At 52.3% G+C, this 12,765-nt stretch overlaps 1 protein-coding gene across 5 annotated transcripts in view; it reads right to left on the bottom strand.

Annotated features, from left to right (window-relative positions):
* Positions 1-12,055, bottom strand: part of CACNB4 (calcium voltage-gated channel auxiliary subunit beta 4) — an 81,934-nt gene extending 69,879 nt beyond the window's left edge. For all 5 annotated transcript variants that reach the window (XR_016468087.1, XR_016468086.1, XR_016468088.1 and 2 more), the window contains exons 1-2: positions 11,942-12,055; positions 11,775-11,858 (exon numbers count right to left, since the gene is read on the bottom strand). Coding sequence is in view for 2 of the 5 variants with exons in the window: in XM_090143462.1 (XP_089999588.1) it covers positions 11,775-11,858; positions 11,942-11,950 (93 nt within the window). In the remaining 3 variants the exon portion in view is untranslated. The remainder of the gene's footprint in view (positions 1-11,774; positions 11,859-11,941) is intronic.
* Positions 12,056-12,765: the final 710 nt, after the last annotated feature.

Here is a 12,765-nt window from a genome sequence, read left to right as displayed (position 1 = left end):
TAAGTAGTTTACATTGTGTATTGCTAAATGTGATGCTGCTGCCCCTTGGAGCAAACTGCCCCAAAAGGGGATTGCTCACTGCCTGCAGTGGTGCATTATCCATCCACGAGGAGCCCTTAAAGGCTGAGCTGTAACACCCAGCACTATTTTTAGCACACCAATTAGCAACAGAAGGCCTCATCAGCACGGTGCTACCTAGCAGGGCAGGCTGTACAAAAGCTCCTTCTCACTGCAACATGAGGAAATGCAAACAGTCAACTGCTGTCATACGCCGTCCCCCGCAGGCCATTCATATTTCATTTTCCTGCTGTAATCCAAATTGCTTCTGGTGCCATTCCCACAAGTGGTTTCTCTTCATTTAGCAAAATGGGGATGTGCGGGGGCAGCAAACTTCAATTTTACTCACTATGGCAGACGGGGGACAGGCTGTGTTATTAGGGCTGAGGGAACTGGGCTTGTTTAGCTTGGAGAAGAGAAGGCTCTGGGGAGACCTCACTGTGGCCTTCAGTACTTGAAGGGAGCGGATAAACAGGAGGGGGAACGGCTGTTTGTGAGGGTGGGTAGTGATAGGACAAAGGGGGATGGTTTTAAACTGAGACAGGGGAGGTTTAGGTTGGATATGAGGAGGAAGTTTTTCAGCCAGAGGGTGGTGAGGCACTGGAACAGGTTGCCCAAGGAGGCTGTGGATGCCCCATCCCTGCAGGCATTCAAGGCCAGGCTGGATGTGGCTCTGGGCAGCCTGGGCTGCTGGTTGGTGACCTGCACACAGCAGGGGGTTGGAACTGGATGAGCACTTTGGTCCATTGCAACCCAGGCCATTCTATGAGTCTATGAACCCCTTGCCAAAATGGGGTCTGTGGTGAGCAGGACAGCCGTGAGAGAAGCAAGGGAACATCCGGAGCTGCGTGTTCAGCACAAGCGTACAGATGAGCTAAAAATAAAGGTGGGGCCAAAGGGAGACGTTTGAGTCAATGTATGTACTGTAGAAATTTAGGGCATGATTCATTAGCCAAAAAAATCCCAACACCCTCTGTAGCTATTTTCAAGGAGGTACATGCATAATTGATGCGGAACAAGAGTGGGCCGCAATTTCCCCCACGCTGCTTCTGCATAAATTACACTGCCTTGTAATTCATCACACTGCTGTTTTTCCCCCATGTAAGCGGTAACCTCTCATTTAACGACCGTGGGAAACAGGATCATCTGCAAATGGGAGCAAAGTCTGTACTGGTGAAACAGCTGCGGGTTCCACACAAGTTCCTGGCCCAAGACAACTGGAAAGGGAAATATTTTTCAGTAGGAGGACCATTACGTGGTGACCTCCCACTGTCATTTCACTTTTGATAACCACAGTTGATGACAGAATACAGAAGTGCTTCTAAACCAGCAGCACTAAGCTCAGGGAGGGCCCAAAGCACGAGATTATCATAGAATGATTGCAATGGACCACGATGCTCATCCAGTCCCAACCCCCTGCTGTGTGCAGGTTGCCAACCTGCAGCCCAGGCTGCCCAGAGCCACATCCAGCCTGGCCTTGAATGCCTGCAGGGATGGGGCATCCATTACACTGAAGTTTAAAGCACCAGGTGATTTGTCATGGAGGGATGTAAGCAGCTCAGTTCCTTGTTCATGCTGTAAAGCAGAAAAATCCTTAAAATGAAAAACTAAGGCCCCTTGGCTCCTGACAAGGATAAAAGCCACACAAATCTGACGTGCAGAACAAACACAGTGTGGTGAACAGGTGCCCGTTCCAGCAGCTTTGGGAGAAGGGAAGAACTGGAACTGCAGGCAATGATGCACTTGTTCAGCAAGAAGCTGTGGATAGACACTAAAAAGGAACGTGAAGCTTGCACAGAGATATACATCCACCAGGGACACCAGTAACACTTTTGCACCTCTGTGCCAGACAAAGGAGGACAAGGCATAGGAGCTAACCGGGACAGGAGCAGGTAGAAGGATGGAGGGGGCACACAGCGTGTGCATGCTGCTCTCCTGCCTACATAATGGGTATTTCAGCATCAATCACGGGAAGCAAGTTCATTATAAAGACTCTCAGAAGGAAGGCCTGGATGTTCAGCCAAACAGATGGGTGTGCTCTGCTCAGCAATGCTCACTTCATTTTTTAATTTTTATTTTTAAATGCACTGTGGGGCTCTGAAAATTACGTTTGACAGCAAATGCCATCTACCTCCTGACTGCCAGGTAAGGTGAAGAATAAAGCACCCGTTTCCCATGAGTGTCCACTTCTGTATCAGCTTGAGATTGGTGTGAAGGGGCTCAGCATTAAGACTTGCAACTCGTGTTCTCACTGAAAAAAAGGGGCAAACTCAGCAATCTGTGAAGAAAAGCCTCTGTCCTTCAGTGCTCACAGAGCAGTGCACCCCACGCTCCCTGCCAGGCACACAGCTGCAGCCATCCCTCGCTCCACTTTCATTTACATTGTGCACATCTCCATCTGCTGAAGAGGAATCGTATCCTTGGCTTTGTGCTGACCTTCATTCAAGTGCCTGTATGGAATGATTCATGCAAACCTCAGTGCTGTTGAGCAGCACGCATCTGGGGTTGTTGCTCCCTAAGAAAATTACTCAGGCCGGTTTTACCTTGAACCGCAGGTGCAAAAATCCTACAGCAAAATGCAGTGAGCAGAAATCCACTTTCTTCTCAGAGGAAGGTGGTCAAAGCAACAGCTTTGGAGCCATGACCAACACAGTGCATAGTCTAAAAGGAAAGCGTGTGGCATTTTGGTCATCCTATGCATACGTTGCAGGAACCTGGATGAGTGTCTGACAAGGTTGGCATGCAGCAAAGGATCATTTTCAGCAAGGCTTTCAGGCTAAGCAAACTTTGCTTTGCTTTCTGGAGGTCTGGTACTGAGTAACCTCGTTGTTACCACTGAGAAAACAGGATTGTGTGAGCTAAAGTCAAGATGTTGGGGAAAATCCCATTGCTTTGCAGGAGTCTCACAAGCTAGATCCCAGATCTGGAAAAATACCTTGAAGAAACAGAAAGAGACTGTTTAAGATCTCTGTAGAGGGCCCCTAGGAAGGCCATCAATTGGTTGCAGGAAAGCATGTTGCTCTGGCTTTGCTGCTGTCTCCTTTTTGCCAGGATTTCTACTAATTCTGTCCCTAACCCCACAAGGAAAACAAAGTGGAAAGGAGACAAAACCTGAGGAACTGCTGCAGTACAAGCAAACACGGCCAAGGCACATCCAACTGCCAACAGCTCCTTGAAGGGAAAGAGGGGAGGCAGATTTTTCTATCAGCGAAGATGAATAAAGTTGTAGAAGACAAAATTTGTGCAAAATTTACCCATTCTGGCAAGCCCACTAACATTGCTAGTTCTTATACTCCTTGTTCTGCAAACAGCTACAGACACATTCTGCCCTCTTCCTTCCCCTTCTTCCTATTCCCTCTTTCCTTTCCCCCCTCCTACTGCCTCTCTCCTTTTTCCTCTACTCCTGTTTACTTTTTAATTCTTAAACTTTGCTCTAACTCTCCATGTTGCACTGCTAATTTGATGAGCACCCTTCCCATCACCCAGCTGCTGCCCTCACGCCTCCCCTCAGCCATCCTGACCCCATCTCACTCCTCACATCTCCAACACTGCCTTTACCTCTCACAAAATCAGGTTACATTTGGAAGCCCTCGATGCCCTCCCCGGCCCTGCCAGGAAACTGTAGGGATGGGCCTCATTGCCTCCAGCACCTCGCTGCCAAGTCTTTCCTCACCCAAAAGATCAGAACCAAAAAGGGAATGTAATATTTAAGCCAAGAGGTACTCTGAAGATTAATGACCGGCTGGAAGCTTAATGCATCTTGGGCCATTAACCCCAACTGGTCATTACGCCCTAAGAAATGTCTTGTGCTGAGGTCATTTTTATCATTTTAAGATGAATAAAAGGGGGGGGGGGGGAAATAACACAACATCCCCTTATGGAACTTCTCCTAATGGGAATCTCAGCCTCAATTGCTGGGAACAGATCACCCAAGGAACGAACGCCCCTCCTGGCATGAGGATCTGTAAGGACTGGGCTTGGACTGTGTGCCCTTTCAGCCCCCAGAACATCTTTCCTAATTAAGAGGACACCAGCCCTTTGGTGGCTCAGTGCTGTGCCCTCAGCTGCCCATGGGGACAAGACAGGAGCTGGTGGTGGCCCCTCCATTGCTTGCCAGGCCATCCCTTGCCAGGCCATCCAGGCAGCTGCTCTTCGGGAGCTCCAAAACTTCCAGCCATGACATTCCAGGTACATAGGCTCCAAAAGTCCTTCACAAAAACTGGAGTAGAACACGTACGTATAATGTGTATTGTCACAAGGACCTGATATAGGACAAGATACGACTGAACCCACAAGGTAAGAAGAGCTCACAAGACCAATGCATTCCCACACAAAGAGTGGCTGAGAGCCCTTCGCTGATGGAAAGTGAAGGGAACAAAGCCAAGGGAGCACACGAAGCACAGAAGTACAGAAGTACAGCCATGAGGATGTAAGCTTAAGGATCCACAGAGATGTGTGGAGTGCTTACAACACCCAAGAACTAAAGCACTTCTACATGCAAAACAAGCAAAGCTGGTTGCAGCAGGAGCCCTGAAACCTCATTTGAGGACCTCAAGTTATCTTGCATTAATGAACCAAAAGCCATCAGAAGGCCGACTGGGTAACAGGCAGATGTGATAAAACCAGTTGGAGATCGTGTGAGCACCTGAGGTGGTGCTCAGGGACAAGGTTTAGCAGAGAGCTGTTAGTTAGGGCAGTATGGTTAGGCTGTGGTGGGACTCGGTGATCTTTAAGGTCTTTTTCCAACCTGAGTGACTCTGCGACTCCGTCTGAGGTGGCTGAAGTTCCTACCCAAACCTGTGTGTAAGGAGTTGTGCCAGAGATCTACTTCCACGTTTCTAAAAAGCAGGGGGGAAAAAAAGCAGAAACCTGAAGATTATACACATCAGGCTTTCCCACGTAGCCCCGAAGCCAACAGAAAAGAATCAAGGAGCTATTTATCCAACTCTGCAGGTCACCCGAGGCCTAATAATTTTAGGGAAAAGCTATTTCTGTCTCTACCATATGCTTTGCAGAGCAGTAGAACACATTCTAACAAATACAGGTTTGGAGTCCCATGTAATCATCTTTGCTTCCTCTACATTCAGCACAGACAATCACATCAAGATTGCACTGCACACAAGCCATCCGTGTCCATAGAAACTGCATGACAGCACACGCAGTCAGAGCCTCGCATGCCTTCAGTTCCCAAAAACCTGTGAAAATGGCTCCAGTTCTCATTGCTAGGCTGTAATCACACGGCTGGAGTCCTGCACACGCTGTCAGCACACAGCAGTGAGGTCGGGTGGCACAGTGCTGCCAGCAGCGCTATGGGCAATATTTGAAGGGAGCGGATAAACAGGAGGGGGAACGGCTGTTTGTGAGGGTAGTGATAGGACAAGGGGGAATGGTTTTAAAGTGAGACAGGGGAGGTTTAGGTTGGATATGAGGAGGAAGTTTTTCAGCCAGAGGGTGGTGAGGCACTGGAACAGGTTGCCCAAGGAGGCTGTGGATGCCCCATCCCTGCAGGCATTCAAGGCCAGGCTGGATGTGGCTCTGGGCAGCCTGGGCTGCTGGTTGGCGACCTGCACACAGCAGGGGGTTGGAACTGGATGAGCATTGTGCTCCTTTGCAACCCAGACCGTTCTGTGGTTCTATGTGCCAGCAGTACAGCCAGCCCTGTGCCACAGCAACACATCTCACAGCCAAGGCTATGAGAGCTGACCCGCGAGCACCCCGTGCTCGGTGTGACAGCACTGCCATCCCCAGCGTCACCAGCGTAACAAGGAAAGCACTGCACTGCAACCACGCTGCACAGCAAACAGAATTAATCTCACGGGTCACGCTAGGAGAATGCACTGCAACAAACACCCACACCGCGCAGAGAGACGGCTAGCTCCAAAATACAGGAAATTTTGGATGAGAAATAGCCAAATCCTATTTTTTTGTTCATACCTACGCTGCCTCTGCTATTAATATCTGACTTCTCTTGCGCGACTCGAGGCTATTTTAAAAACGAAACCTTGTTACCACGGAGACCATCAGCCGGTCAGCACATCTGCTGAAGAACAGCACAGCACGTTTGTAAGGGAGAATTTCAGAGCCTGATCCGGGGCTCCGAACACCAACAAACAGAGAGGATAATTCGGGGACTCTTATTTATTACTTATTTCAACACCACGCAATCAGGATCCGCGTTTGCTTGCAAACAACGACGACAAAAAACCTTTTCCCTTTTCCAGCGGAACGCTAAGGGGGAGCTTAATTTGAGACTCAATTAGCGCATTAAGAAGCATTCAATTAAGCTTCCCGGTGACACGGAGCCACGCCGCTACGCTCACGTTCCAGAAGCAGCAGCGAGCCTGGCAGGCACAGCCAAGGAGAGGAGCCACGTCTCCTATTCTTCTCTTCCCACCCCAGCAAGAAAATCCATCCACGTTCCCCTCTGAGCATTATGATGCTCATCCCCACCCAGCTCCTCACGCAGGGAACAGCCCACCCAAGGCAAGACTTTGGGATGCTGGGATCCCAGCAGCCGTCATAAAGGCCAGCACGAGGCACACTGGGTGCCTACAGGAAGGGAGGACGCCTCCATCAGCCTCTCAGAGCACCCAGGGCAACTCCAGGACAACTTTCAGCTGCGCAGAATCACCAAGGTTGGAAAGGACCTACAAGATCATCCAGTCCAACCATCAGCACATCAACACATCCAGGAGTGTGAGGTAAGCCGTGCCGGCAGCACGATGCGAGGCAGGGCACAGCTGTCATCTGGAAGCCACCAGCAACAGCACACCAGTGTTGGGGTTGGGAGCTGCCCAGATACAACCCAGAAACCCAGCCCTCCAGCAGCACGAACACAGCCTGATTTGGTCTGACAGCCTCCACCGTGTCAGCATTTCTCGTAACAGCAGCCCTGTTTGTCTCACCAAGGTCACCATAGACGTGCCATCCCACATTGCACTGCAATGGGCTGCCCGGGGAGGTGGTGGAGTCCCCTTCCCTGGAGGTGTTCAAGGAACGTTTGGATGTTGTGTTGAGGGATATGGTTTAGCGAGAACCATTGGTGATAGGTGGATGGTTGGACTGGATGATCTTATAGGTCTTTTCCAACCTTAGTGATTCTGTGATTGTTCATGCCAGGGATGCCCACGGGCTCCTGAAGGTCAAATGCCCTCCAACAGCAGGCTATCTTCACTAGAAGCGTGTAGATACGGCACTGAGGGACACGGTTTGGTGGGTGCAGTGATGACAGATCAATGGTTGGACTTCATGGCCATCAAGATCTCTCCCAACTGCAGTGATTCTGCGATTCCAAGTTATCCCTTCCATTGGAAACAATGCACAGGCCGTGGGAATATCAGTGAAGGACACCTACCAGCATCTCCAAAGTTGACAGCACTTTCCTACACCTACCCAATGGTGCAGCATCTCCAAAGTTCACAGCACTTTCCTACACCTACCCAATGGTACCCAAGAGAAGACCCCAAACCAACCTCAAAGTCAGATGGATATTGGTATGCTATAGATAAGATGCTCTGTAGAAATTTACTTGTGATGGTTTTGCCTCTCTGCAAGCCTACAGGTTTAGGCTAAGCCAAAGCCAATTGGTTGTAAGGGTGGTTTAACCCAAAAGATGTAACTGCTGCACCATTTAACTGCGCTGGTTTAAGAACAAAGGTGAGTTACAGCAACGCTGTGCTGCCATCAAGGCTGACGTTCTTTGGGGAAAGGGCTGAATCTTTTATTCACCTGTCAAATGCCTTAATGGTTGCTAAATGCTGTGTAGAAAAAATAATGATCCAGCCCTCTGTCTAAGGAATAATCATATTCTGCAGTAAGTTATATTTTAGAAATTAATGACTCATCGTAGAATTGAGCTCATCCTGTAAATTACTGAATTTCTAACCTGCTCCTTTGCAGATACACATTTTATCACCCTCATCAGCACTTGATTTTGAGGAATGCCTGGCTCGTTGCACATCTGCCTGGCTTGGACAACACTGCTCCGTGCCACCCACTGCTGCTATCAGAAAGTCTGTTTTCAGTGGAGCAACAACTCACAATCATAGAATCACAGAATGGCCTGGGTTGCAAAAGCCCACAGTGCTCACCCAGTTCCAACCCCCTGCTGTGTGCAGGTTGCCAGCCAGCAGCCCAGGCTGCCCAGAGCCACATCCAGCCTGGCCTTGAATGCCTGCAGGGATGGGGCATCCACAGCCTCCTTGGGCAACCTGTTCCAGTGCGTATCATCATCAATCCACCTTTCCAAATCTGATATGCAAACGATTTTGTCTTGACAAAACCAGAAGATAACTGAACGCAGGTGCCAACAACCAACCAGGGTGCACCCCTCGGTCCTGCAGGAGGAACAGCACAATCCCACATTGAGGGGCTGGAAAAACTGACCCGAAAACAAAGTCAAGAAGCTCTTTTGATTTTCTTTTCTTTTTTTTGGAAGGGGGGGGGGGTGGAGGGGTTTAGAATGTCATTCTTTGTTTAAAACATTGCCATGGCTTGAGAAGTGCTCAAATAACAGATGGAGCAGTTTTCTTCTCCTCTAAGTATTGCAGATGAAAAAGCAGTGAGCACAACCACAGCCAGAGATGCAACAGCGGGTGTAACTCAGCCTGAAAAGAAAACAGACTTTAACTCCAACTGTCTCTAAAACAAAAATCAGCAAAAATCAGGCCTTCCAGGAACAAACTGCACTTCTTAATGCCATTTTAGGTGAAGTTAAGTGTGGACATGGACATGGAAGTGGACACGGACAGTGTACGTGAAGACTTTGGCTAAAGCTCAGAGGGATTTCTGAGTGCTTCAAGACATTCAGGAAGACTTTAGCACCAGGCCCTGCTGCTATTCAGGTGCACACAACCCCGTGTTTCACTTCGAGCACCTAAATCACCGAGACGTTTGCAATTAGAGGTAATTGGGCACACGACCAGGCAGTAACAGAACAAGAGCAAAACCACCGGGTTTGCAGCCAGACTTCAATTTTAGCTGCGTTGTGGAGAGCTGAGCTATTCAAAATTGACACCTCTCCATCAAAGAGGAAACCCACCCACCCATCCTTCATCACGAGACTCAATCCAACATCTCTACAAAGGAGGGCAGACGGAGCAGAGACCTTGGAGGAGAAGACACAGGTGAGCATTTCGTGCCCCAGGGCAGAGCAGCCCCCCGGGCAGGGCTGCATGTAGGGCAGCAGAGGGGGAAGGGATGGGGCCTCACATTCTCTGCAGAGCCCTCATCTCCGACTATCAGAGTCTCTGCTTCAGACACTGACTATCCCTGGGGACTCCTAGTCCAGTAACACAGATACAGCCATTTACCACGAGTTTTTTCCTCCCCACATTGCATTAAGACATCCTGGCACACACACCTGCCTCTGCCCTGCTCCGCAGCCAGGACCACAGCACAGCCACTGGGCACTTGCACTGGGCAAGAAGCAGAGCTGTAACATTACCTTTGTGCTACTGCTGTCGTTGCTTACCTTGTAACTTCACTCAACAAAATAAATTCCATTTGAAAATGGCAGGTAATGGAAATTTAGTTACCAGGAGTCAAACCAGCAAGCAAACAAACCTCATTACAAGTCGAAATAAGAGGTGGAAACAAAGTCTTCTGAAGGAAAAAAAAAAAAAACAAAAAAAAAACCCAATGAATTATTATTCCAGCATCTGCAAAATTATAAGCGTATGTTTTCAGCTGGCCTACTTATTCCCTTACTTCACCACACTGATAATTGACTTCTGTCCCTTAAGGGCTTCTGAAACACAACCGAGCAGCACCAGCACGGCTGGCAGAGGAGCGGTGCTGCACAGCCAGCCTTGTTCAGGGCCCTCAGAACAGCCCCAGCTCTGGGCCACTGCTCCAGGACTGCTGACGGATCTGCACTTGAACTGATGGTTATTGGTGGCACGATGTGGTTTCCACATTTCCTCCTATGGATCCTCACACAGCATGGCACTGGAGCTGGCCCCACATCAGACACTGCCCAGCATGCAGGCACTGTCAGATATCCACACTTACTCTGCTGTCTTCCAAGTCCAAAAAGGTTTTTTCTGTCCTCATTCACAAGTGGCATCCTGTACACATCACATGAAATCTTGCTTCTGTGTCGGGCTGATGAAGCCCAGTGCTGGAGGCTCGCAGCTCTGCCACTGCTGACACACACAGCTCAAAGTGACATCCGTGATGCTGCCACGTGGTGCTGACAGCAGTGCCAACCCACAAGCTTGTCCAAGCAATTATCCTCTTGTAAATTAAACTCGTTGATGAACTTAAACCAGTAATTAAATGCAACGTAAAGAAAAGTTGTGTAAAGAGTTCAAGCCTGGGGGACTCGTGCATCCGTCCCTTTATGCAAAAGGAAAGTGATGATAAAACTTCCACTGCAGTGTGAAAACTAAGTCACAGCTCATCACACACAAGATCCAAAACAGTCTTAACGTCTTCAAGAGATATTAACACTACAGAATTGTTCTTTTCTTTAAGGACAATAAGTACGTGCACACAGCCAGAGCATTACTTGAAGGCAATCCTGCTGTTAGGACACTTTTCCCCCCATGCCCTCAAAGCCGGGCTGTTAGCAGAGGAGCCGCACACCGCCAGCACGCACAGCTCAGCTGGGACTGCTCTGCACACAGCTGAAACCCCACAGCAACAACACGGGACGCAAAGGGCTCCTGCACTACAGGAGCAGCCGCACACGGCCGCGGGGAGGAGCGGAACCGCTGCACGGAGAGGAGCCTGGTATTAAACACACAGGGAGAGCTGCTGTGACCTTACCTGAGCGCTCCTTGGAGGCAGCTCCTCCGCTCCGCTCCCTCGGCACAGAGGTGGGAGGGAGCCCGGCAGTTATTTTCGGTGTGCAGCTCACACGATCCCAACGAGATCTTCCTACAGATCTCACACACAGCACTACTGCGCCTGCCCGCTTCGCAGGGCTGCAGGGACACCGAGGGGCAGCGCTGCCCGAACCTCTGCGGGCTGAAAAGTCACCTTAGAAAGCGACTAAAACGAGCGAGCCGTCATTTTTCTGGAAGGGCTGAAGTTCAGGAGCGCAGCTGCCCTCCTTCTGACCTAAAGGCGTATTTTCACACTGCTGCGTGAGCCTGGCGCTGCCACGTGCACGGGCTGAGCACGGTGCGCGCACCTGAAGGGACCTGGAGCGCTGAGCTCGGAGCCCTGGAAGCCACGGCAGCTCCCTGGCATGGGAACAACCCTCACATAACAGCGCTTCCATCCCTGCAGGAGCACAGCGCGAGCCGCTCGCGGTCACCGCGCAGTTCTGACAGCGCCGCGTCCTAAGCTCGAAGTGCCGGCGACCTTTCGGCGCGCTCCGGCCGCAGGAGAGGCGTTGGACGCCGTGAAAGCCGACCTCGAGTCCCTCCTCGCTCGGAGGCTCAGCGGCTCCACGTGCAGCGCTTCCTCCGCTCCCGTAAAGCGGGGCCGGGCGGCTCGCAGCGCAGCGCAGCAAGAAACGTTTCACCTCTTGGACTTTTAAAGCGAGCGAGCGACGCTCCGACGCCGCGCAGCACGGAGGGCTGAGCGCCCGCGGGCAGAGCCGCTTCCGAGGCCTTCAGCCCCACGGCTGCCGCCCCCGGGGCACCGCCGCTCGCACACGCCGTCCCCCCTCTTCCCCCCCGAGACGACGGCAACGCACGGACGCGGCCCGGCCAGACTCGGTCAGCTCCGCTCCCCCGGTTGGAAACGCCGCCTCCGTCGCCCCTCACCTGCCGCAGGATGAAGCTGGTGGAGGTGGTGCTGCCGTCCGAGCGCTTCAGCCGGCTGCGTCGCGTGGCCGTGCCCCTCGTCACCTGCGCCGGGGAAAGCGGAGACGTGAAGGTCGCGTGTCGCCCGCCCCGCCCGCCGCCCCGCCGCCCCCCGCAGCTGCACCCACCGCGGCCATAACGGCGAGGATCGGCGGCGGCCCCGAACCTCAGCGCTGCCGGGGAGAGAGTGCGGGAGGGAAGGGAGAGGGCGGAGGGAGGGGAGAGGGAGGAGCGGGGCGGGGGGCGGCGGCACCTGGGAGGCGCGGGGCGGCCCTGAGGCGGTGCCGGGGGGGGGGGTGAGAGATCGGCGCGGCTCCGCACCGCGTCCCGGCCGGGCAGCCGGCAGCGAACTCGGCGCCAGGAGCTGCGGGACCCGTCGCTGCGGGACCCGTCGCTGCGGGACCCGTCGCTGCGGGACCCGTCGCTGCGAGCGGCGGCAGCTCCCTTCGTGCGCGGTGCCGTCGCTTTCAGGAGACAAAGATAAAGCGAGAGGTGAAGCGAGCCGCTCTGCTGTGAAACCGGAAAGCTGGGGAGCGGGAGCTGGATTTCCCGTTTCCCACCGCCGTGCTGTGCCGCACCTCGCACGGAGACGGATGAGAACCCACCGCTGCAGGGGGAGCTTTGGGACACGGAACAGCTGGCCCGGAAAATCGCTTCCGACAGCAGGGAAAGGCAGCGAGCAAGAAGCCGAGAGCAGCGCCCAAACTTCTCCAGCACGTGCGGTAACGAGTTTGTGTCCGTCCAGAGCTCACGGTCACCTCCCCACGCAGCTGCCGGGACCCGCACAGCCAGCAGCACGCGGAGCGGCACCGCGGGCTCAGAACGAGCACAGCAGCACAGCGCGCTACGGCCCGAGCACAGCGGGCTGAACGCCGCTCTTCCTCTCACGCCATACGGGGTTCTTTTAATTCCTTGGGTGAAATGAGGCAGCCTGGTTTCTTTATCAAACACG

This window comes from Phasianus colchicus, chromosome 7 (genome assembly GCF_987193195.1).
Source record: "Phasianus colchicus chromosome 7, bPhaCol1.hap1.1, whole genome shotgun sequence".
Classification (NCBI taxonomy): Eukaryota; Metazoa; Chordata; class Aves; order Galliformes; family Phasianidae; genus Phasianus; species Phasianus colchicus.
Note: the sequence above shows the minus strand (reverse complement) of the source record. Positions and strands in the feature narration are given on the sequence as shown.